Raw genomic sequence first — 27,261 nt, 5'->3', positions numbered from 1 at the left:
GCTAACCACAAAGTTGATTATTCTATATTAATGTTTTATTTCTTCCTGCTCACAAATTGATAAACAGTATTTATATAAGAATGTAGTAGCATTGAGTTTTAGCATTTCATCTATTTATCAGCAAAGTATTACATAAGATCCATCAGTTTTATCACACACATACTGAATGTACTTTTTAAATTCTCAGAGTCCTTTTGCGTAAGCAAAGAGGCAACTATTCCCTCTCTCTCTCTAAAAAACCAAAAAAAATTCTCCTATACAGAAAAGTGGACCCAGAACAGGGAGCCATTGCTCTTCCATTTCTACCTACCGGTACAAGTCTAAAGGGGAGTCTATTACAGGTGTGGATAAGACAGTCCATATATTTATAGGAATTAAATCATTACACTTATTTAAGTATTAAACTTGTATAGCTGCCCATCCCACTGAGCAGCAAATAACAATCAGATAAAAACAATAAATAAAAACAAAATATACAATATAAACATCCTTAATAATAAATATAATAAAAATGAAAGATACAAACCACAAGAGAGGGAGGATAAAAATGGCCATCTCAACAACGGAGCCATCTGAACAAGTCTTTGGTTGCCTGGGAGTCCCAGGTCTGACAATGTAGTCAAGACTTGATGATTTTTCAGAATATCGAAAGCAATGGGGCTAATATAACTTTGGGGGAGGAAAATGTTCCATAAGGTATATGCTGTGATAGAGAAGGCATGTCTCCCAGGACCCACCAAACGAAGCCCCCTGCCCCAGCTGTTGGTACCTACAACATGCCTATCTGCCAGATCTAGTGGGCTGGGCTGATATAATTGGGGAAGATAGTCCTTCAAATAACCTGCCCCATGCCATATAAGCTTTTAAAAAATAAAACCAGCATGTTGAATTAGACCCAAGGGCAAGCAGTGCAGCTCAGAGTAGTGCTGTAACATGCACTGCTCTAGGAATACACATAGCTGCCCACATTCTGTACCAGCTGAAACTTCCCAATACTGTTCAAGAGCAGCACCATGTAGAGTACATTGCAATAGACAATCTGGAGGTGACCAAGGCATGTGACTGTAAGTCAATCCAAGAACAGACACAACTGGCACACAAGACAAAGCTGTGCAAAAGCCTTCCTACCCACAACTCCCTACTCCTTGAGTAGGAGTAGGAGGATCCTCAGAGTGCCCACTGGATGTCTCTACATACTGAAATCCCATTCAGCACCAAAGATGGCAAAATCCTAGAGCCACAGGCCAAAGCCACTTGCCAGAGTTCAGCTGAAGTCTCTTGTTCTCCATCTATATCAGACATGTCAAACTCACAACGTCACGGGATGTCGCGAGACGTATCGGGACTGTTTTGCTGTTGCTGGCAATGGGGTGGGCACGGCTTCCAGATGACGCGTCCTTCCCGCGGGCCGGCAGTTTGACACCCCCTGATCTAGAGTCCCACAGCCTCCAGTCACCAGGATGAGACATTCACAGCATTGCTTAAACCCCCAGGGTGAAAATATATGACTGGGTACCTCAGCCCATGGTGGCACATGTGCTCACCCAGCAGCCTCATGTAGATGTTATAAAGGAGAGGAGAAAACACCAAACCCTACGGCACCTCACATAGTAGGGGCCGAGAACGAGACTTGTCCTCCACTATCAACAACAGTTGGAATTAGCCCTGAAAGATGCAGCATAACACCATGCTGCCCACTCTTAAGTCCTCTGAACTGATGAAGAAGACTACCATGATTGATGGTATTGAAAGCTCAGAGGTTATGAAGGGCAAAAGATGGAATGCATTACCCTCAGTCACCCATGCCAAAGTACATCCCAAAGTGCAACCAATGCTGTTTTTATCCCATACCTGGGTTTGAATCCTAACTAAAAATGATCCAGACAACCTGTTTCCTCCAAGGCCCTCTGAAACTGTGGTATAACAAATTTCTCTACCACCTTCCCAAGCAAGGGAGTGCGATATTGGATAAAAATTATCCAATAAAGTGGGTTGCAGCACTTTATTGATCTTGAGCAGGGGGCAGACCACAATCTCTTTATAAGATAAAGGAACAACCCATCTCTTCCCCCCCAAAAAAAAAATCAGAATCCATTCCAGGGGAGGCAGATTAAAATCCTGCAAAACTATAAATTTGAGGAACTCCAGAAATGGAGTCAAAGGAGCTCAGGTAGGAAGGCTCCTAAGAAGCAGGGAGGTTGGTATAATAGCAACAGTCCCAACCGATCCCTAGACCCCAACTTAATAAGCAGGGTCGCACAACCAGGAACATATGGGGCAGGGCCACTTCATAAATATCTGTATATAGTCTTTTGCCAAAACATCTATCTCACCAAATACATATACATCCCAAATAAGAAAATTATTTCACCTACAATATCTTTCAATTATGATCTTCCTACAATGATTAAGAAAATAATCTGAACGTCCACTTTTTTAATAATCAAATTTCACTTACCTAAGGAAAAGTGCCTTTAAGAAGGCCCCATTTCAAAAGGCATCAAATAAAATGGCTCATTCTGGAGCACTATCTCTAACTCTGCTAACCTTGGATTAGACAAGTGTCTTATAAAAATATTGGTATCCTGAATGGTTTCTCAAAACAAACTGAAGCTGAAAGAAAATTTACTGCACTCGAGCCTTTCTATTCCTGTTAGGAGGAAGATTATCATATTCTGTGCCAGCTAAAAATTCCAGCCCAATTTCAAGGACCATTTCTTTAGCATAAATGACTTCAGATGATGATAATGATTAGATTTTATCCCACCTTTTTATATGCAATTAAAGGAGGCAAACTTGTATACTATTCCTTCCTCTTATTTTCCCTACAACAGCAAAACTGTGAGGTTGGGAGTGAGCAGCTGGCCTAAAGTCATCTAGCAGGCTTTCAAACCTAAAAGAAGACTAAAGATCAGTCTCCTGTTTCTAGGCCAGCGCCTTACTAAAAATCGTCATTCAGACGATCATTATGCTATTACTGTACACTCGTGAACTGTAATGGCTTCTTTAGGGGGAAAAAATGTTCATAGCCACAGTCCCAATATTCCAGGCATGTTTCCTAAAGTGACCCATCTTTGAATAAGCTTTCAATCCTTCAAAACTTAATGTAAGATTTACATCAATGAAATATGCTGAGAATTTTTTTGAGCCCACAAACTTACTAAGGTATCAGAATGTTCTGATTGCATACGTTTTTACTGGTACATATTTTGACATTCTTAAGTTTTAGTATACCACTGCCAGTTAGCAATTTCTTTTTCTCAACTGTTAAGCTGCTGAAATTGAGTAAAACAAGATACTTTATGAAGTCTATTTTTTCCACTGCTGTCATTTCTTTTTTAAGAGCCCAAATAGAATACACTAACCTCCACTGACGTGCACCTCATAAAGTGAATATTTTGGGGATGATAACATTCGCATATCTGGCCGGAATTTTTCTGCAAGTGTTTCTATCACATCCTGAGTTGTGGCAGTGCTAGACACACGGATACACTTTGTTGCAAAATTTCCTGCTGCTTTGTCTTGAAAATAAAACCTCATAACTCCATGGAATTCCAGATCCTGCAATGAAATAAACAAAGTTAATTTGATTCATTTTGATTAAAATAGCTTAAATGTGATTGTTTAGACCAATTAATTGCATTACACTAAGTAGAAAAGTATATTAATACAGGGAATATTCTACTTGTACTATATGTATAAGAATATTAAACTGGAAAACTTTGATATGAAATGGGTAAGTTTCAGATCAATATAACAGGCAGAGGATAAACTAAAACTTCTCGGAGACTATCATGTTTTAAATTTCAGTGTTTTTCATGGAAAGATTATTTAGATCCTTGAAGAACCAGGGGACATATAAATTATATAATACTAAATTGGCAAAGATTACTACTTTAACAGACACTCTAGACACATTTTGCCATGTTTCCTAATGCTTTTCAATTGTAGTGGTACTATATATAAAAAAATCCTTGCTCAAAATAGAAGTTGAAAAGTTAAATTTGAGAACTGTATCTTAACATCAAAAAACCAGGAATCATAAGCTATTATTGTTTTTAAGCCTTGTATATTTTTTCAAGAAATTTCTTTGTATTCATTTCCAGTGAGATCAATGTTTTAATTAGTGCTGATCACAGAAAGTTGGTGCACTAATCATCCTAAAAGATGCATGACTCCCATGAGACACAAGTAAACCACCACTTGACAAAATGGGTGTTGGTGGAAACCTGGTGAACTTATTCGGATATGGAAAAGTGAGGAACAGGACCTGGTAGTCTTGTCTGCTTCCCAAATGCCTTGTTCCTAACTCTCATGAAGAAAAAGTGTTCTGTGAATGACACAGTTGTTCCTGTTGAGGTTATGGAAAATTGGAAAAGCTGAAGCTTTGCTCAAGGCTCAATGGGCCAGAGCTTCTATTCTCTGCGTTACTTTGTAAAGTTGAACATATATAATTCAGATTTTTCAAAATTAATACTTAGAATGTATTAATTTTAGCAAAATCACAGCAATACTATTTTAACAGCCTTACAAAATTGTTTTCAGTTTTTATAATTGCTTAATTTAAGCAGTCAAATCTCTTGCCACTTTAAATTCTGACAGAACATAATTCATATATGTGGACCAAATAGACTTTTTGTTGTGATAACATGTTATAACTAAGAGACTCTGATAATTTAATTCTGCCTAAGCAGTAAGTAGCATAACAACAAACATGAACAAATCTCAAGATCGAGTGTACATAACTACCTATTCTATTTCAAACCAACTGTATTAGAAAAATATAACATGATAAATAAACTATTTTAATCAATAATCTTAACCAAATATTCAAGTAAGTAAACGGTGTTCATCAAATAATTCTTTGGCTTTTCCATGTTAATATAGCTAAAGTGGTTTTTACTATGAGGGGCAGTCAGTTTTTAAAGCAATTATGTGGAACCTCAGGATTGCAACCAGAAGCACTCTAATAGCCCTAAGGTAATTTCATGATATATTTCAAAAGATACCCAATCAATTATATCAGAATTATATTAGATTTTAACTCAATGCAATATTTAGGCTGACAATGTAAAATAACATATCTATTGACTGCAATTCGATGTGCACATAAATAATTTCATTCTCTACTTCTCCCAGCAGATGCTAAGTTTGGCAAGTATTAATTACAGCAACAAATGCAACATAAAAAGCTTCAACAAATGTAACAAACTGCAGTTGCATCACATTCAATATTTTTAAGAACATTATGAATAGTTTTACTAAGCAATGCTACAACAAACCTAAGTTTTAAAACATTTTCTTCACCAAATGAAATGTTACTAGAGCTTTGAAGGTGTTCTACGTGAAAAAAGCAGAAGTGTTAGCAATCCTTTTATAATAAAAACATCATAACAACTAGACTGACAAAAAGTGGAAAGGTTACTGGTTAATACAAACAGGCCCTCAATAATCTTCCCTGCCATCAACAGCATTGTGACTGCTGTAGCTGCAAACAGAGAACTTGATACTTTCTAGTAGCATTTATCAAACTGAGATGCTCATGAAGGTACATTACATTGGTACTTTACATTCTTATCCTAACATTTGGGGTTAATAATCAGCTCAAAAGTAAGATGGACCTGTTATCAAGTACAATCCTCTGCCCAGAAAGAAAGAAAAAACCCACAACAATAGATTCTTGAATTAAACGATCTCTGAAGAAGACTAGAAAACAAGTAAGTTAAAAAACAAACCGCTAACTGCTCATCCCAATTCACTCCTCAGTGTTCTATCACTAAGTACATTCAATTTGCATTCTCCTCTCACCTTGCTCACCCAGAATTGCCCACTGTAGCCTGCTCCCAAATCAGGCAAGATTTCTACTCACACCCCCCAACCAGCAAAAAGACAGTCACATGGCCCATCTCTATGTACTTTGTGTATGCAACTATTTATCAAAAATCACTCCAAAGACATATCAAGTACACAGAAACATATTTCCTATTTCTTTTCTAGCAAGCAGCAGCAAAAAGCTGAAAGAGATGAAGCAAATGAAAGGGTTAGCTATGCTGGAAAGAGAAGAGAAAGGGAAACAATAAAAGAAAAATGATAGAAGTTCTATTTGGGTATTAGGAGACGCTTAAAATCCACAAGCCATCAACTCCCCTCAACTGACAGTTAATTTTCAATGGTCTGCAGACATTTTCACTTCCTTCCCATTATGTGTTTTTAATAGCAGCATCTCCTCAGCCAATATAAAATAACCTCCCCCCTTTCCCTTAATTCACAGGTAATTATGAGGATGGAGAGAGAGCTTGTTTTGTTTAGCTAGGATTAGTATCTGGGTGAATGTACTTAGCATAGGTTCCTTAGCAGTGGAAGCTCCATGAAGAATAAACATGCTGAAATGCAGCAAAAGTAAACCTAGATTTTCAGACACACTTACAAACTAAAAAAAATAAATTTAAAGACAATATGAAGCTAACTATGATCATAATTCCATGTCACTCTTAGCAGTGAAATGGCACCAGTAAAACTATTGTATGAACTACCATTTTAGGGAAATACAAAGTTTTCCTTATTATTTTGTTTTGCTAAATAAATCGTAAAATTTCAAGTTTGGGATATTCACCTTCAAAAGTAATTTTACAGAGTTTTCTGAATAACAGTTAGTTTAATAAAACTGTAACTTTATTGTATTAATACGGAAATAGCTTTCCTGCTTAAAAAAAGCTGTTGTTTTAATTCTGCAGTTTTTACGCAGACACAGCCACTTCTCCAGTGATTCTAGCAGATAAGCTGTAAGCACAGTTAAAAGAAGTTAATGCATAGATTCTTCATTGAACCAATTTCTTTCATATTATATTTTTTTAAAATACATTGACAATAATCTGCAAGTATTTTTTTAAAAAAGATTTAAGATTAGATCCTCCACATCCAAAATATTTTGGAATCAAATAATTAAAGTAGGAGTACAATCTATATCTTATTTATCTCTTTAAATTTTCCTCATTTTTCTATGAGCACACTGAAAAAAAATGAATGCTATATTTCTTCATGATTTTGAAGTTGGGAACACATGAAAATGGTAAATAACCCTTGAAGAAGTTTAACAAAACCAAAGAATTAATGAAAATTATGCTGTTGCCCACATATATGATACTTTCCCACTAATTTTAGTCACAACCATCCTCACGCCCTCAAATATTAAATGCTGCTTGCGTTTAAATACTAAAATATTCCCAGCCTCTAATTTAAAGCATTCATTTTAACAGATAATCACACATACTTCTGTAATCTTAAAAAGTATCTCTTCTAGACTATCCAGTATAGCATCACATTAATAAAGGGGCACACCCCTCTGCAGTAAATAAGAAAATATTTAATGGCAGCCCTAAATCTTGAATAGATCAATGTTAATATCTGCTCGCATATTTATGTTCCCTTGAATAGTGTTCTTCAGAGCCATCTGTAAGTGAGGCATATGGAGAGTCCTTGGTAAAGGGGCAACTGATCCCAAATAAAATTTATGTAACCTGTCAGCAGAACTAAAATTAAGGAGTTTCTTATTTCTCTCCCCCCCCCATGGTAAATAGGATTATAGCATAAAGTCCTACTTATTTTCAAAGGAAAAGATCAATTGTTTATCCACTTAGCTTTAATTTCAATTAGGCAATCCTTGACCCTTTGGGTCATTTTTTCAGAAATATTTTGTTACCAGACTCCTTGCTATCTTCAACAATGACAGAGCTTCTAATGTACTGCTTTCAGTGGAAAAGCCTGTTCAGAAGTATGTGGCTTGAAAATATCCCATACTGAACTAGCACAAACATAAGTACAGAAATATTTTATGACATTTTATATTATGTCATAAATTGTTTTATGGTAATTTTATGTCATAAAATGTTTAATTAAAATTTGCAAATTTCAATTCTAGCTAGTCATGTGTCCCAGATTTTGGACACATTCTGTAGATTAGGCCATTTGAGGTCCCTTGGTTCAAAAGGTTCTGACCAAGTTGTACTGTTTTACCCAGTTAAACATTACAAGAAAGAAGAGTTTTAATACAGTAGATATATATACATAACGAATAACAATGTATTAATGAAGTATCTCTTTTCAGTAATATCTCTGTATCATCTAAGTCATCAGGATCAGCCTAGGGAAATGAAGGTGAGCTAAATGAAGAACAATGACTAAACTGAAACCCAGTAAATTACAGGCACTGTGAATGGCTGAGTCTTTCTTTCAATAATTAGGAAAGTAATTAGGGAAGGAAGTCTGTACAGTGCTTTGCATTCAAAGAGGAGGGAGATCTCTGAAGCTCATGTTTAGTTCCTTAAATGTCAGATGCATCCTTTTTCCAGAGCCAGAAGTTGCAGTATAATCCTGGGAAAAATCTCACTTGGCTTAAAGAACTGCTGATAATATACCTTTTGCCTTTAAATTTGAAGCTCTACACAAGTACGGAGGGAATATACTTTGTGTGTGTGTGTGTGTAAATTTTTTTGGATTGCTAACAAAGAGTTAAAGGGAGACTGACATGCATTTCAAACTTATTTGTTCTCAACTAATAAGTTTGAAATGCATATCAGTCTCCCTTTAACTCTTTGTTAGCAATCCAAAAAAATTTACACAAATATGAGCTGTCACTACTGTGACCACTGCCTGTGGATGGCCTTGGGCTAGGCTGAAACAGGAAATAAGATTTGTCCCATGTTTGGGGCCTAGCAAGGTAATCTAAATAAACATTTAACACACACACACACACACACACACACATATATTTTACCTGATAAAACCAGGTCAAATCTGTTAGTATTTATAGACTAGGTGTAGGAAATCTACAATGCTTAGGTCCTGTTTAGACCCCTCCTGCCCTATTTTGCATGCACCTCCCACCAAATTTCTGTATGGTGACATAAGGGAGACCATTCTTGGTACACGTGACCAGGTAAGAGAATGCTCTCCCTGTTGAGTTACTGATTTTCATTTGATACTACTTAGTGTTCCACATCACATAATTTCAAGATGTGTATGTCTTTAGAAAGGGATGCCGTGGCTCAGTGGGTTAGGACGCTTAGCTTGTCGATCAGAAGGTCGGCAGTTTGGCAGGTCGAATCCCTAGTGCCGCGTAAGAGAGTGAGCGCCTGTTACTCATCCCAGCTTCTGCCAACCTAGCAGTTTGAAAGCACGTAAAAATGCAAGTTGAAAAATAGGGACCACTACGGTGGGAAGGTAACAGTGTTCTGTGCGCCTTTGACGTCTAGTCATGCCGGCCACATAACCACAGAGACGTCCTCGGACAAGCGCTGGCTCTTCGGCTTTGAAACAGAGATGAGCACCGGCCCCTAGAGTTGGAAACAACTAGCACGCATGTGCGGGGGAACCTTTACCTTTACCTATGTCTTTAGAAATTTTAACCCTTATTGTAACTAAGTGGAAATTGGGGTGTTAAAATGGATGTAAACTCAATGTAAGAGGTTTTTTTTTCAAAAAGATCAGAATATAAATGCTATAATTAGAATTGGAAAAGTTGATCCCACAGTCTTCTCTACTGGTTTCATTTGAATACTATGTATAAAACCCATACACTACTTATCAATTCCATTGATGGAAGCAAATCAGATGCAGAAATATTAGAAGAAATTATTTGTTAAAGGATTATTTTATCAATAACTAGTAGTAATAGCTTTATAAATCTAATGGCATACTGAAGAACTACCAGTGAAGTGGCAATCCGGAAGAACAATTTGATAGGACATTTATAACAGGAAAAAAACTTCTGCTGCCAAATAAATATGTATTTATTCCAAAGGTTTTCTATGATTACTCTTTTCCAAATAATTTTATTAAGAATAATTCATATAAATAATATGTCAATACGAACTACAAAAAATGCAAATAAAAATACAAAAGGGGGAAGTGAAAGAGGAAAAGAAAGAAAAAAGGAAAAGGAAACAGAAATACGGTAACTTCTTTCTTCATCCCAGCAGGTAAAAACAATTTTAATAGTATATCACCAACTCTAAATAAAACATAATCCCTCTTTTCCTCATAGCTCATCTCTTAGGTACAGAAAACAAAATCAAAATGCTGCATCAGTCAATCTTTATCAGCAAAATCCAGTGAAGATAGGTTTTCTATGTGCCTAATAGCTTTAAATAATATGAATTCTAGCCCATAATACAATTAACATTCACTATTTAATATCAAATGTATGCCAACTGATTTCAATCGAATTAAATCAGAAATAAACAATTTTGTGTCCATGGGCTTGAAATACAAATAACTATTCCTGACAACTAACCAATTCCAATGTAGTGCACCTACTGGACTAGGGGAAAAGAAAAAAAGAAGAAATGTAGCAAGCACTCTGTATGCTCTAGTAAAAGAGTATTTTGAAGCTGGACTTGTCCATCACAAAAATCCTACTTGTCCATCAAATAATAGGCATTTTGTGAGGATACTCACAAGATGCCCTCAAAATTATAGTACAACTAACTGTGATTCTTTCTTGTAGATCTAACTTCAATTATTTATTATCTGAGGAACTACCTCACAAAATGTTCAGATACAGTAATCAGATATTATGATAGCAATAATGTTTACTCACATATTCAATAGACAAAGCATATTAACTATGATGATGTGACATTTTGAGTTGGAGGACAATAGAGACTATTTTTTAAAATTTGCCTACCTGTATAAAGACATATGAATCCCATCCAATTTCACATGTGGTTCCCACACATTTTTTTTTATTAAAGAGTTTTACAAAAACAAAATTTTACAATATATCCCCAAATCCCTCCCACCCCAAACCCACCCACTTCCCCCCCACTTCCCAGAGCTAAATACAGGATTATAGTTACAATAATCATATTCTAAATAAAAATTATGCATAATATACAATTAACCAAATTCATAATGCGCTTTAACTACAAACAACGTACCAATAACAATATCCCACTAAAATCTACTCATAAGCTAAATGGTACTTTTTAGTCCCATATTTGTTTTGAATATAATTTATCCATCTCCTCCAAACTGAAATATATCTTTCCTGTGAATGATCCTTCAGATAAGCAGAAATCTTAGACATTTCTGCAAGATTCGAAACTTTAAACACCCATTCTTCTATAGTAGGCAAACTATCCTTCTTCCAATATTGTCCCACCAGTAATCGTGCTGCCGTTATCATGTTCAACATCAAGTTAGTTTCTTTAACATCACAATCTACAACAATGCCCAATAAAAACAATTGCGGGGAAAACTTCATCTTTCTCTTAAAAATCTTTTGAATGTTCCACCAAATTTTAATCCAAAAAGCTTTTATATTTCTACAAGTCCACCACATGTGAAAATAGGTAGCTTCTAAACTACCACACCTCCAACATTTAGACTGTAAATTAGGATACATGTTGGACAGCTTCTTGGGATCCAGATGCCATCTATAAAACATTTTATAAAAATTTTCTCTTAAATTTTGAGCCTGGGTAAATTTAACATTTCTGACCCAAATTATCTCCCAGGTGTCCAACGAAATTGGTTCCTGAATATTTTGTGCCCACTTTATCATGCAGTCTTTAACCAGTTCCGTTTCCGAATCCAATTCAATTAAAGCATTATATATCCTCTTTATATGTACACAATTTGAATCTCTAATTTGCTTTACTAAATTTTGATCTGTAGTTGTGATGCCAACCTTTTGATCTGACTTCCACCTAGCTTTCAATTGGGTATATTGAAACCAAGAGTAACTTATGTTTTCTTGTCTTAACTCCTCTACTGGTTTAAGTTGCCAATCATTCCCTTGCAATCTAAGTAGTTCCTTATAAGAAACCATATCCATACTCACTCCCATAGATACGCCCTCTATCGCGTGTCCAGGAATTTCCCAAATCGGTATTTTATAATTTAACTTATAATAATACTTTTTCCAGACACGCAATAAAGCACTTCTAAGAATATGGGATTTAAAAGCCCTGTCTACCTTCTTATCATAAAGCAAGTATGCATGCCATCCATATACCAAATCCCATCCCTCAAGATGAAGTATTCTCTTGTTAGTTAGATTAAGCCAATCACTAACCCAGGTCAAGGCAACCGCATCATACTACAATTTCAAATTCGGCGCCTTGAGTCCCCCTCTTTCCCTGGCATCTTGTAAAATCTTGAATTTAACTCTTGGTTTTTTCCCCGCCCAGATAAATTCGTTAATACCCTTCTGCCATTGATCAAAGTTGGCATCCTTTTTCAATATAGGTATCATCTGAAACAGAAAGAGAAACTTTGGTAGAACATTCATTTTAACAACTGCAATTCTTCCCAGTAACGATAATTGTAATTTTTTCCAATTATTTAAGTCCCTTTGTACCTTCAACCATAGTGTTTCATAATTATTCTTATACAATTTTACATTTGAGGCTGCAATATATACTCCTAGATATTTAACCTTCTTCACTATTTCAAAACCTGTTAATTTAGATAACATATCCCTTTCACTCATAGATAAATTCTTGGATAATATCTTAGTCTTATTACTATTCACCTTAAACCCAGAAACCTTACCATACTGAGTTATAATTTCCATCAAGTCTATAACCGACTGTAACGGTTGGGATACTGTCACAACCAAGTCATCAGCAAAAGCTCTCAATCTATAATCATTCTGTTTTATTTTAATTCCCTTTATCAAAGAGGACTCTCGAATTTTAATTAGTAAAATCTCTAATGTTAAAACAAACAATAATGGTGATAGGGGGCAACCCTGTCTTGTACCTTTTTCAATTTTAAAAGTCTCTGTTAATCCCCCATTAACTATAATTTGTGCAGTTTGTTGTTGATATATAGCTTTAATAGCATGTAGAAAACCTTCTCCAAAATTCATCTCCTCAACAACTCTTAATAAAAATTGCCAATTCAATTGGTCAAAGGCTTTCTTTGCATCCAAAAATATCAATGCTGCTGAGACTTGGTTGTTCTTATCCAAATATTCAAGCAAATTAACAATTTGTCTTACATTATATTTCATATACCTTCCAGATATAAATCCCGATTGATCACTATGAATCATTTGTTTCAAAACTTGCATTAATCTATTAGCCAATACTTTAGCAAAAATCTTATAATCTGTATTTAAAAGCGATATAGGTCTATAATTTTTAGGTTGAGTAAGATCTTGATCCTCCTTTGGGATCAACGATACAAAAGCTGTCCTCCATGATGGAGGAACTGCGCCTCCAGTCTGAATTTCATTAAACAAAATCTTTAAGGGTTCAATCATTTCAGGCAACAACTTTTTATAATAAATTGCTGTTAATCCATCTGTTCCCGGAGCTTTGCCCAATTTCATCTGTTTAATAGCTAAAAAAATTTCTTCTGATGTAATTAGGCAATTCATCTCAAGTTGTTGTTCTTGTGAAAGTCTTGGAAAATGAGCTCCCTGTAAATACTTGTCTACATCTAAAGCTTGTATATTCTCTTTAGAATATAATTTCGAGTAAAAATCTAGAAAACTCTTGTGGTATAGGTGAGGAGATAACATTCTTAGAAAGCGGAGGCCCTCCCCCACGTCTCGCAACCATCTCTTAAGTTTCAATTTCCTCTTTCACCCAGCAGAATCAAAGTTCAAAAAGAAAAAAAAAGGGAAGAAGAAATAACAATTCTCTCAAAGTTCTTAACCTTCAATAAGAAGAATAGGGAACAGGCTTTCAAATACACAAAATCCGATACTGGATAAAGTCAGTTGCAAATTGTATCTCTTGCTTTGTAGCAAAATATAACAATTTTCAAACACAGTCACTTCACACAGGAGAGAAACATTCCAGCGCCATTTTTACTCCATTTCAAACTTGAAACTTGAAGAAGATAATGAAACTGAGTTAAAGTTGAAATCCAATTTAAAAATTCAGATCTTCCTGCTTTGCTCTGCCTGCTTTCCAAAGAAACAAAATACTCACAGTCCCCTCTAAGCAGCAGGTGTAGTTGTCGCGTCTTGTTCCACTCCTTTTGGAGCGAAGACGTCCTGGGAGCGGAGAAAGCCTGGGCTCCGAGGGGGCTCACCCTGTTATCCCCCAAACTACTTGGGAGAATCGCAGGGGAGCTCTACCTCTATCCAGGCAGGCTCGCCTCTCCCTCTTCTCCCGAGGGAGAAGCTCCAGCGCCACGGAACAGCTGATTTTTGCTGCCTCCGGGCGTTTTGATGCTTCCTAGGATCGGGCGACTTCAGAACGCCGCCATTCGGCGCGGCAGCACTACCGGAACCGTGGTTCTCACACATTTTGACCTCTAAACTTATCCACTGCTGAAATATTTTTCCATAATACACTGCATATTTTGGCAAGAAACTGTTTTTGCTTGATAATGAAACAAGGTTAATGGTAAAGTATCCAAAGTTCAGAAATTATGTTTATACTAGACTATATTTTGAAAAAATAATTATCATTCATATCATGAATAGTTCTAGTGGAAAATAATATTCAACATTTGTAAAACAATGTTTATATGTTTTAATTCAAAAAGGCTACCACATCATTTATTTTGCTTATTCATTTAATATAGTCAATTTCCTTATGCAATTAACTGATATTTGTCTTTTTGTAAATTGCAATTTCAACTAAAACTTCAGATGGAAAAGAATATTACTATGTTCAATTAAATAAAATTTCACAATAATATTTCAAAAGCCGTCAACATATTTATGATATCCAGAATTCACTTGTTTTATTCTTTTTGCAAACTTCCATAAAATACCGTATTTTCCGGCGTATAAGACGACTGGGCGTATAAGACGACCCCCTACATTTCCTGTTAAATTATAGGGTTTGGGCTATACTCGCCGTATAAGACTACCCCTCTTCCAATGCACACCAAATAAAAATTAAAAAACATCAGATTTGATTTTAATATGGTAATTTTAATTCAAATGCTTATGACATGCAGGTGCTTAGTAGGAAAACTGTCACTTATAAACATAAGGCTGTTTGTCATCAAACATGTAAACATAAAACAGTGCAAGTGGATTAAACTATAATAATAATAATAATAATAATAATAATAATAATAATAATAATAATAATAATAAGAAGAAGAAGAAGAAGAAGAAGAAGAAGAAGAAGAAGAAGAAGAAGAAGAAGAAGAAGAAGAAGAAGTTGGAGGGGACCTTGGAGGTCATCTAGTCCAACCCCCTGCTAAGGCAGGAAACCCTATACCATTTCAGACAAATGGCTGTCCAGTCTCTTCTTAAAAACTTCCAGTGTTGGAGCATTCACCACTTCTGGAGGCAGGTTGTTCCACTGGTTAATTGTTCTAACTGTCAGGAAGTTTCTCCTTAGTTCTAGGTTGCTTCTCTCCTTGACTAGTTTCCATCCATTGCTTCTTGTCCTGCTTTCAGGTGCTTTGGAAATAGCTTGGCTCCCTCTGCTTTGTGGCAGCCCCTGAGATATTGGGTCACTGCTATCATGTCACCCCTCACCCTTCTCTTCGTTAAACTACACATACCCAATTCCAGCAACCGTTCCCTATTTTCCTAATTCACTTTTTCACTTTTCCTAATTCACTCTAAAGCTTTCCCTGCGCAGAGCCTTACGTAAAACCAGCTGCCTGCAATTAGTGCAGGTTCGCATCCCACCAGGCTCAAGGTTGACTCAGCTTTCCATCCTTCCAAGGTAGGTAAAATGAGGACCCAGACTGTTGGGGGCAATTAAGCTGACTTTGTAATAATGCCGCTTGGGGGGGGGGGGTGAAAGCCCTAATAAGCAGGCATATACACAGAATGAAGGCTATTGCTAAGCACATTGATTTGTGCTTTAAATTGTAAGCCACCCTGAGTCTTTGGAGAAGGGCAGGATATAAATGGGATTTTTTTTAAAAAAAGACCAAATGGGAGATCCGCTCCAGGTTTTCCAGCCAGCCCGGCCAGTTCCTGAGTCAAATGTGTTCTTAGAGCTAAGCCGCTGCTCTGGCTGCTGCCTTCCCCACCTGCCTTTCAAGTTGGGATATACTACAGCTGCTCTTCAACTTTAGAAGAAAAGACGCTCAGACCCCAGCCTGTAAAAAATCACAGACTGCAGCTTCTTCTCCAATTGGTCCCGCTTTCCCTGCGCAGACTAAATGGGAGATCCGCTCCAGGTTTTCCAGCCAGCCCTGTCCCTAAATTTTCAGCACGTATAAGACGACCCCTGACTTTTGAGAAGATTTTCATGGGTTAAAAAGTAGTCTTATACGCCGGAAACTACGGTAATATAAATTAATGAGATTTCTTGGCAAATGATTTGACACAGTTCAAAGTTTTCACACTGAAAGTTCAGAACAAAACAATGCCACATATCTGTTCTTTCTGCCTCCCTCCCCTAGCTATTTTACATATAACCTCTTTCAATCAACTCTTGCATATAATGTGAGTCATAAACTACCAATTAAACCTTAAGACTGTCAGTCTGCATCAGTCCACAATTACATTTCAAATACGTTCTTTTAAATAAATTGCAAGTAATATCAGTAATAATGTGTCAGTGTCATTAGTGCCCCCACAATGATTAAAAATGCTGCCAATATGTTCTTTATTGATAACTTATGAATACAAGAGAATTTACAACTTATTTCTGTATATATTAAAAACTGCAGTTTTTAATTAATCATAGAGTTTTAAATAGTAGAAACAAGTATCAAAAAGTTATGAGACAATGGATATTTTGGTATGTTGAGTCTTTAAGGAATCTTTACCCGTACAGCTATGTGCATCAGTCCTGTCATTAAGCCCTAGACTAGAGTCCCTAATGAGGAAACATACCTCAGCCCTAAAACAATGTCAACCAAATACATTTCTCACCAAAAGCTTCACTTGGATATAGTTTGAGTTTGCCAGGAGACGAGGAAGAAACAGTTTAAAATACAAAGAGCTTCATTAAATAACGGTGGAGATAAGAAACACAATTATAGTTCCTCCTATTTTTCTAATGGTTAAGTTTTGTTGTTGCCTAATGAAAACTGAAAAGGACGTCGGCTTTCTATCCAACCCAGAATAGCAAGCTGAAAGTATTTTTTCCCCAATATATATCTAGCTGCCAATTTACCTCTTGTACTACTGCTGAGTGTTACAGTAGTAATACTACAGTGTTTCCCCGAAAATAAGACTGGGTCTTTCTTCTTCTTCTTCTTTGCCTCCAAAAGAGGCACCAGGTCTTACTTTTGGGGGATGTCTTTACTCCCCTCCGGCACTGACAAACCCACCCAGACAGCCCAGTTCTTCTTGGAATGAAGGAGCAGCTTCATGCTGCAGCTGCATTCCAGCCTGCATTTTACAATCAAGCCTTTCTGGAAGGCCTCTGCAGACAAGTACCGAGCTATGGATTCAATCCATAGCTCAGTCCTTAGTTGCAGATCTCTTGAAGAACCGAGCTATGGATTGAATCCATAGCTCGATTCTCAGCTGCGGTGAAAGGCCTCTGTCTGCGAAATGCAGTCCTGGCTGCAAAAAACGCCGCAGAAGAAGTGGGCCAGCGAGGAGAGACCTGGCTACAAGGTAAGCGGGTGCGGGGCACATGGAGCAGATCCACACACACACACACCACCCTAGCTTGATTTTTAGGTGTGCCTTGCCCCAAAACTAGGGCTTATATTAGGCCCACCCCCAAAAAATCAAGCTAGGGCTTGTTCTCGGGGTAGGCCATACTTTCAGGGCAACAGGGTACTTAGCTTATATACTGCTCCACAGTGCTTTACAGCACTCTCTGTGCATTTTACAACATCAGGCATATTGCCTCCAACAATCTGGTTCTTCATTTTACTGACCTCGGAATGAGGGAAGGCTGAGTCAACCTTGAGCCAGTCAGGATCAAACTCCTGGCAGTGAGCAGACTATGCCTCCAATATTGCATTCTAATCACTGTGCCACCACACAGTGGCTAGAATGCAATATATAAATGGATATTGAATTCCTGTCCTTGACTACCTAAATCACAGAAAATGTTAATCAGCTATGAGGGTTATCTAATGTTAAAATGCTGCTTAATTTGATTGGCTAATGTGTCTAACACGGTTGCAGTTAGAAAGCAAGCCCTCTCTTGCTGAAAACTTTCTGAAAGAGAACTCCATTTTACCTTGATCTCCTACCCTTGGCCTGTTTGAGGAAGTGAACAGGTGAAGATTGGCCATGAAAGTCAACCGGGTGACCTTGGGTTAGTCAGTTTGGTCTATTGGTTAAGGCACTAGTGTAGAAATTGGAGGAATGTGGGTTCAAGTCCCACCTTAGTCATGAAAACCAGCTTGATGACCTTGAGTCAGTCACCCTCTCTCAGCCCAATTCACCTCACAGGGTTGTTGTGGAGAAAACCGCCTTGAATTATTTGTAAAAATACTTTAAAAAAGGCAAGATAGAAATAAATAAATATTTAAAAAATAAATACGACTGAAAATGAAGTGTGTGTAAAATTCTGCTGATGGCAGAAACAAAAACCCAAATTAGCATAGCTATGCATGAGGGAGGACAAGTAATTCCAACTCCTTATCAGAGTAGATACTACAGGTCTACCATATGATTCTCTGCAGCCTCTCAACATTTATAGATCAGCCTCACTTTCTTTCAAACATCGTCAATTAGCTAGGGAAAGGGGCACTGATAGGTCATCTTTTACTCTCCACCCCTTCTTGTAACTTAAGAAATAAATATTTTGGATAACAGATGAATGATAGTGTTTTCTATATGAAAAAAATTCTTTGAAAGTGCAATGTTATTTAGTTTTCTGTAAGTTTTCTCAACACTAAAGTATTATGTTCATTCCTTTTCTTTTCAGTTTTTAGTCTTCATACTTTTAACTATCTTCTTTAAAATTGTTCCAACTGGAATACTAGGCACAATATTTGAAATGGGCCCTGACCAGGAGAGCAAGAATAGACATTAAATACAGAGTTCTGCTTTCCTGTTATCTTGTGCCTGTAAAACAACCTAAAAAAGAAAGTATGATAAATCTGTTGCTTGGATTTGCTAAGCAGCAAGAATAGTATTCCATGCTGAATGCTACCTGCCGTTCAGCTTTTAAGAACATATAGCTAGAGGAAGAAAATCTAAAATAAAACATTTTAAAAAGTGCAGGAAACAATGGAGTATATTAGTTAAGATTTCTGCCTATCTGTCTTTTTCTTTTTCAGACAGGTATGTCAATTCTTAAGAATACTGAAATTAGTTCTTTTGGTATGTATGTATGTATGTATGTATGTATGTATGTATGTATGTATGTTTGTTCCAGGAGTGGAAAATATAAGGCCATCCAAATATTATTCAACTCTACTGCCCTTATCCAGCATGTCTAATATGAGATAAAAATTGTACTTCAATAATATCTGGGAAGTTATACTTTCCTTACTTTTGTTTTTTAAAAAATCATTAGCCTTTTTTATTCTGTGTCAGTTATATTTCCTGAAAAAAATATAAATTAATTCAAGTTATCAATGAACATCATATGAAATACTTTGTAAAAGTTCTTAATTTTAACTTCTATAAGTTTAATATATAACTATGCTTTCTAGAACATAGTAAGAATCACAAAGAAAAACATATATCAATGTGTAGTCCTCAATGGAACTGTATCTGAACCCCAAGGCTCTGTTTTAGGCCTAGTACTCTTCAACATCTTCATTTAATGATTTAGATGAGCAGATAGATGGGGAACTCATCAAATTTGCAGACGACAACAAGCTGGCAGGAATAGCCAATACTCCAGAAGATAGGCTTAAGATACAGAAGGATCTTGACACTCTTGAACATTGGGCACTATCTAACAAAATGAAATTCAATGGTGAAAAAAGTAAGGTTTTACATTTAGGCAAGAAAAACCAAATGCACATGTACAATATAGGTGGTACCTCGCTCAATAGTAGTAACTGTGAGTTCTAGGCTGCATTAACAGAGGGATAGAATCAAGATCATGTGAGGTGTTAACACCAATGCCTTGGTAAGGCCACACTTGGAATTCTGCATCCAGTTTTGGTCACACAATGTAAAAAAGATGTTGAGACTCTAGAAAGAGTGCAGAGAAGAGCAACAAAGATGATCAGGGGACTGGAAACTAAAACATATAAAGAATGGTTGCTGGAATTGGGTATGTCTAGTTTAATGAAAAGGAGTAGGGGTGACATGATAGCAGTGCTGCAGTATCTCAGGGACTGCCACAAAGAAGAGGGAGTCAAGCTATTCTCCATAATAGGGCTTTTCAACCTTTTCACCCATTGTACCACTTTTAGGATATGGCAACATCCGAGTACCACCAGTCGCCTAGCAAGGTGTCAAAAACTTGATGACCAAAAAAAAAAAGGAAAAAAGTTATGAAGTACAGGTAGTTCTCGACTTACAACCGTTCGCTTAGTGACTGTTCGAAGTTACAATGGCACTGAAAAAAGTGCCCCCCAAGCAAGACACCTGCCTGCCTGCCTGCCCAACGGCGCTCTTCCTCCTGTCCAAGGTTTTTATTGTTGGGAATGTTTCTGTTGAGGATTGACAGCGGGGGTGGGGTGGGGGTGTTTGGTTTTTATTCCCCACCATCTGCTGGGTGGTTGCAGCAGGTTTTGGTCACTTCACATGACCCTGGTGTGACCGTCATAAATATGAATCAGTTGCCAAGCATCTAAATGTAAATCACAAGACCCTGGGGATGCTGCAACATTCTAGCTGATCAGCGCTTCTTCTAGGCTCAGCAGATGTGCCAGGATCAGCGCCGAGTTCCAGCTGGAGCCTGGCGCTGATCTTAGCGCTTCCATTGAGCCCTGACAGCCCCGAAGAAGCACCAATCAGCTGGAAAGCGGTGCTGATCCTGGCGCTTCCGCTGAGCCCTGACAGGCCTGCAGCTCCAGCTGTCTCTCGCTCAGGCTTGTGCAGTGCTGCCACAGGTTCAGCTCATTCCCCTCCCCCGCTACCACTTTTCTAGGATGGTCGCGTACTACCTGCCAGGTACCAATGTACCACAGGTGGTACCTGTACCACTGGTTGAAAAGCCCTGCTCCAAAACACCTGAGGGCAGGACAAGAAGCAATGGATGGAAACTAATCAAGGAGAGAAGTAACCTAGAACTAAGAAGAAATTTCCTGACAGTTAGAACAACTTGCCTCCAGAAGTTTGAATGCTTCAACATTAGAGGTTTTTAAGAAGAGATTGGATAACCAGTTGTCTGAAATGGTACAGGGTTTCCTGCCTGAGCAGGGGGTTGGACTAGAAGACCTCTTCCCTTCCAACTCTGTTATTCTATTATTCTAAAGAACAAAATCTGGAATACTTGAAAATCTCTATGTGAAATATAAATCTTGACTTTTGATTTTTTTGTAAAATGAATAATTCAGCATCATTCAGTACTGTATTTAATTGTGAAGCCCTTTTGAAAAGAGCTTGCAAATTTTGTTCCTTAAGGAAGCACTATGCTATGTCACTAATAGTACATCACTGGGAGTAGGTAACACTCAATAGCAACCCACCTATTGTTGACCTACAATAGTGACCAATCCAACAAATATAACTAAAATGCTTGTAGTAGCAATTCAGCAACATTCAGAATGCCATACATTGTCTACACTGTACTATGCTTTTCACAACGTACATTCATTATAATAAATAAAAATGCTGGAGGATGAAGGCTAAGGGAATAAGATAGAACTGCTGGGGGAGGAGAAAGATTAGATAAAGGCAAAATATGCCACAGAGAGCCTGTACCTTAAAGTTCTCATTAGGTGTGACATATTGCAAGGAATTCAGAAGCATACATTCTTTGCCAGGGCTTCTCTCCTGTGGGACTACAAGTAGTCTTCGAATTACAACCATTCATTTAGTGACCATTCAAAGTTACAACAGCAATGAAAAAAGTGATTACTGACCATTTTTCACACTTACAATCGTTGCTTGGCACCTGGCTGATATTTATGATGGTTGCAGCAAAGTCAACGGGGGAGCCAGATTCGCTTAACAACCATGTTACAAACTTAACTGAAGTGATTCACTTAACAACTGTGGCAAGAAAGGTCATAAAATGGTGTAAAATTTACTTAACTGTCTCCTTAATAGGAGAATTTTTGGCTCAATTGAAGTTGTAAGTCAAGGACTACCTGTAGTCACCTGGGACATAAGATCCCCATTCTTACTGTTAATATTCAGAGAAGTTACTAAAAGTACAGTACTTGGGATATATGAGGGCTGCTTCTTTTATTTTGTTAACTGTTACTATTGTTATCAATTACCTATGGGTGTGGGTGTATGTATTGTTCAAGAGTATTGTTGTCAATAAGGGTAAATTGCTTGCATGCACTTTAATTGGTATGAAAGCACTTATAATAAATAAATAAAAGTGGTCCAGGAACATAATTTATGCATGGATGAATTAAATGATGAGGTACAAACAGAAATGAAGTCATGAAGTCTGTAAGACAGAGAACAGGAAATAACTTAGTTACCATGACAATACAGGTGTTTCTCCACTTTCATGTTAAAGAAAGCAAGTTCAGCATTGCTTAAGTTTAAGGAAATTCCATTAGATAAAATGTTGAAATGGTTCTATGTTGCTAAGTGAATTCTTTTAAAAATACAAGCATGCAAAGAATGGTGGCCAGTGTATAGACGTAATCACACATCATATTAATCTAACATATCCGCTGCATTAGGTAACATTTGGCAATACAAATGTACAAGGTGACTTGTACAGAAGAAATAAAAGCATTGTTCTGTTCTACAAAAGCAAACCAAAATCAAAATTGCACAAATATTGGAGTTTCAGGGAAAAGGCAGCCAAGAAACCTAAAGAACTATCCTTTTTACTAAAATCCATTGTTAAATATTACTTGTAATAAGAACTTAAGTTCTCCAAAGACTGCACCCTTGCCTGTAATATTTTCTCAGACAATGACAATTTATGTACCTGTGCCAAATTTAACTTGAAAAATACATTTTGAGCAGGAATTATCACAATAAAATTTGAACTGCTAATCTAAAACAGTTTTCAGTTTGTAACCTGTCATATGAGGAAAAAATCGACAAACATAATCAAACTGTATTTAAAATAAACTAACAAGTGTTTTACTCGAAAACAACCAGATTCAGCTGTCTATGTTTAATAATTTTAACATATTAGATATTATTTATCAGAAGGCTTCCATTAACAACTGAAGACCAACTACAGTCAAATGCAAATTTCATTTGTTATCTTGGGAACAGGCATGTGACAAATCTCTACTCAATAAGCAGGCATCATAGCTCTGTTTTGTCCAGGGAAAAACAGCTTTTAAAATTCTTGACTCATCATCTCTCATATCAGACTTGTACACACTCACAACTAGTTAAAAATATAACAGCACCAGCAATTAGGTGTGGCTTTAAGATTTTTTTTAAGTTTTTGTTTTTAAACAGAGATTTAATAAAAAATTATTCATTGAGCTTTCCAATAAAACATTTTTTCAATATTTTGAAAGAACCTCTTAAAATTAAGAAGTTATGTTTGTTGAAGTATATATATTAGGGATAGTATTTTGAACAGATTCAATGTTTTCAATGTTTATCTCCACACACAAGTAATCAGTGTAAAAATCAATTGGGATGTCAAAATTTAATTTTAAAATAAATGTACTGCATGAAACTCTTCAACAGCTGACCTTGGATACTTTCACAAAACCAGTTCTTATTTCACATACTGAATTATGTCCTTGAGAATATTTTTAAGTGTCTAAAAGATCATGATACACTTCCTACTAATCTGAGATTTCTAAAAAGGAATAAACTCTGTTGTGTGCACTTTCTTAAATCATGCTTCTATAGAAAGAGTACAAAGGGGTGGTAATATTCGTAATACAGTCCTCAACTTACAACAGTTTGTTTAGTGACTGCTCAAAGTTACAATGCACTGAAAAAAGTGACTTATGACCGTTTTTCACACGTACAACCATTGCAACATCCCCACAGTCACATGATTAAAATTCAGACTTTTGGCAATTGACTCATATTTAGGATGGTGGCAGTGTCCTGGGGTCACATGATCCTCTTTTGCAACCTTCTGACAAGCAAAATACATGGGGAAGCCAGATTCACTTAACAACCGTGTCACTAACTTAATAACTGCAGTGATTCACTTAACAACTGTGGCAAGAAATGTTGTAAAATGGGGCAAAAGTCACTTAACAAATGTCTCCCTTAGCCATAGAAATTTTGGGCTCAATTGTGGTTGAGGACTACCTGTATTGGAAAAAGTGCAGGGGAGGGAGTCAGGAAGTGCTAGTTGGGGAATCACTGAAAGGAAACACAAGGTTGATCCGGGGATTGCAGTGGCTGGACGAGGCCTGTAACAAGAACGGCAATGCCTCCAAAGCGAAGGAAGGAAAAACCAGGGGGAATTGGGGGCGGGCTACGTGGAGAATCACGACCACGGGCCAGTGGAGGAAGTGGTAAAGCCAAGGCACCGAGTCCTCCCTCTTACAACACGAAATCCCTTCTTCACCGGGTGGAAATGACTACTACGACTGGCAAATTTTGCAGGCGTTAAAAGACGTGGTGGAGTCAGGTAGAAGTCGATTATTGCCTCCCGAGAACGACCGAGACACCCCCACCCCCCGACAGAGGCAGGTCACTTTTTAATCAAAAAGGTAATTCTAGCCAAATCCAGACCTCCCCCTCCACCCCAAGGCGCCGGCACACTGCAGGCGAAGGAAAGGGGGACCTCTTTCCCGGGAAGCCGCCGGGTCTCTCACCTCGGGAAGGGGCGGAGTTTCCCCTCGGCGAGGATGGAGGCGTCCGCAGGACTTAAGTTGGGGGGGGGAGCTGGGGCATGTGTGCATGTTGAAGTGTGTGTGTGGGGGGGGGAAGCGGCCAGCAACAACAGCACAACCCGGACGGGAAAGAGCGGGGAGTTGGGGGGGGAGGGACGTCAGAGAAAACAACCTTTCTCGTATTTCTCACCTCAGTGGGGGGACTGATCTCAAACAGGTCCAGCCGGTTCGCGTTCCAGTGGTTGATGATATCGGCCAGCTTGCGCCGTTCCTCCTCGCGGCTACCTCCTCCTCCTCCACCACCACCACCGCCACCGCCGCCCGACATCCTTCTCGGCCGTCCTCCGGGTTTCTCACAGCCACCGACACGATGGGAGGGCCCGTGACGGCCCGGGCACGGAGTTCCCGGCGAATATGTCTTTTTTGCCTCACCACCACCACCACCACAAAAAGCCGGATGGCGGGATACGTGCGTGCGCGTGTGCGTGTGTGTGTGTGTGTGGGGAAGGCAGGCAGTAGGGCAGTCAGTCCTCTGGTGCCGCTCCTCGCCGAGCAAAATCCTCCTTCTTCGCGAAGCCTAGACTTTGCCCCTTCGCTTCAGCGCAGGCACCGAGCGGCTCTAAGGTTTGGTGGCAGCGCTTCCTGTTCGGCAGCGTCTCTCCTTTGCCTCACGGAACAACGCCGCCGCCGCCTCTCTCCCCGCCCCGGTTGTCTCCTTTCCTTCCTCCCCGCCTTTTCTCAGAGAGAGAGAGAGAGAGACACCGTTTCGTGCGCGCGGCCGCTCCGCCGTTCTATCACGAGCGCGTCACGAACGCCGCTCACCTCCTCTTCCCCTCCCCCCCACTCGGTCCTTTGCGCGCGCACCTCCAGGAAAGCATCCGCGCGCCGATGTCAGGTCAAGAGCGGGCGAGGGCGCGCTGGGAAAGCAGCTTGAGCGCCTATCGCTCCCACCTCCTCCCCTCCCAAAGCGTCTGGCTGTGTTGTCTATGTAAAGAGGAGAAATTAGCACTTGAGGGCGTTGAGTTTGAATCCGCGTGGACGGGGAGAGTCGCGCGGTAGCCAGGCGAAGCTGCAGGAACAATGAAGGGAGGCGACTGAAAGGGGCTGGGTCTGCATGGAGGACGAGGTTGCGGATAAGAAGCCCTGGGAGTTACGTTCGGGTTTGTTTTGTTTCAGTTGCTCAGTTTTTTTTAAAAAAAACAAACCCGAAAGGGCGGCTGCAAACAACCTGCGATGAGTCGCCGAAGAATAAAACACCCACAATGCGGAGAACAGGACGTGCTAGACCCGTGTTTATAAAGTAGTCTTTTCACTATGCTGGAACCTTGCTAGGAGTTGGGCAAGTCTCCCCATATCCTGTTTCCATTTTTCTACAAGAAAAGTCTGGTTTTGTATAGACCGTGAAATGAATGTTCTTGGCAACAATCCTCACTACACCTGTCCGATTAATCGGGTTGAATTTAGTGAGGTCTTTGCTGAATTGTTTGCATGTTTTTAATGTCACAGGATTAAATTCCATTGAACTCGAATAGGTCGGGGAACTTTTGACCGTCATTGATGTTACTTTTTCTCTTGATCAAGCCTGTCCTTCCTAAAACAGCAGAAAGAATTTCAGAGAAAATATTTTGAAAAATCCTACATGAAAAAATATGCAATTTTGGAATGAGGTTATTATAAAGTGTAGTTCCTATTTCTGTAAAATGGGGGTGATACAACTTAACTTTATTATGTGAGTAAATGAGCTTGGTCTTCAAAGTTGAAAATACTCCAGATTTCCTAATATACATGGAATAAACTAGATATTTCAAATTGATTAATTTCAAAAAGCTTACTGTGGAAAACAAAGGTAGGCAGCAGGTGCCTTGGGCCAAAAAAACCTGAATAAAGTTTTATGTTCACAGATGCACAAGCAATATAATATAAAAAGCAGCTGAGGGACTGTCTTGTTTGAAGTTAATACATGCTTATCCATTAGGTACCTAAAAGATGAGCAGTATGTAAGCAAGATGATGTACATGCCCATCCTCTAGGCAGGTTTGTAGAATGAGTTGTCACCTTGAACAGTAAATGAGAGTAGAGAAACCTATAGTCACTTGTACACAATTTTAATTATTTTAATTTGCTTAAAGAGGGCAGATTGAAAGTCCAAATTAAATTGCTTACTAGAGTAATCAATTGGACTATCACTGGACAGACGGTATGTTTAAGTTAATTATGATCCTTTCTTAGAAATATGACGTGGAATTCTGAGTTCCAGTCACTTCTGTCATTATTCTGAGCCTATATCTTTAAATACTCAGTAAAGTCTGTTGATATAAAGGCAGGTTAAACAAATACCAACTCATTCATTAATTTCATTATTTGACTGTTATCAAATTAATAAAATGGTTATACAAATATAGAAAAGTTAAGAATTGATTTTTCTAAGCAAAAAAACAAAACAAAACTGGCCAAATTCCAGTAATGATTGTATTTCCAAAGAGTTCCATCTGTGCACCAATTGTTCATCAATTTATAATGAATTTAGTTCTATTTTATTGTGACTCT

At 38.1% G+C, this 27,261-nt stretch overlaps 1 protein-coding gene across 8 annotated transcripts in view; it reads right to left on the bottom strand.

Annotated features, from left to right (window-relative positions):
• The window catches only part of AFDN (afadin, adherens junction formation factor), a 105,825-nt gene extending 80,329 nt beyond the window's left edge, over positions 1 to 25,496 (bottom strand). For all 8 annotated transcript variants that reach the window (XM_081328857.1, XM_081328863.1, XM_081328864.1 and 5 more), the window contains exons 1-2: positions 24,905 to 25,496; positions 3,366 to 3,561 (exon numbers count right to left, since the gene is read on the bottom strand). In XM_081328857.1, coding sequence (XP_081184983.1) covers positions 3,366 to 3,561; positions 24,905 to 25,042 — 334 coding nt within the window. In that variant the 5' untranslated portion in view covers positions 25,043 to 25,496. The remainder of the gene's footprint in view (positions 1 to 3,365; positions 3,562 to 24,904) is intronic.
• Positions 25,497 to 27,261: the final 1,765 nt, after the last annotated feature.

This window comes from Vipera berus (genome assembly GCF_964194415.1).
Source record: "Vipera berus genome assembly, chromosome: 1".
NCBI lineage: Eukaryota > Metazoa > Chordata > Lepidosauria > Squamata > Viperidae > Vipera > Vipera berus.
The sequence above is the reverse complement of the archived record's forward strand: the minus strand, read 5'-3'. Positions and strand labels throughout refer to the sequence as shown.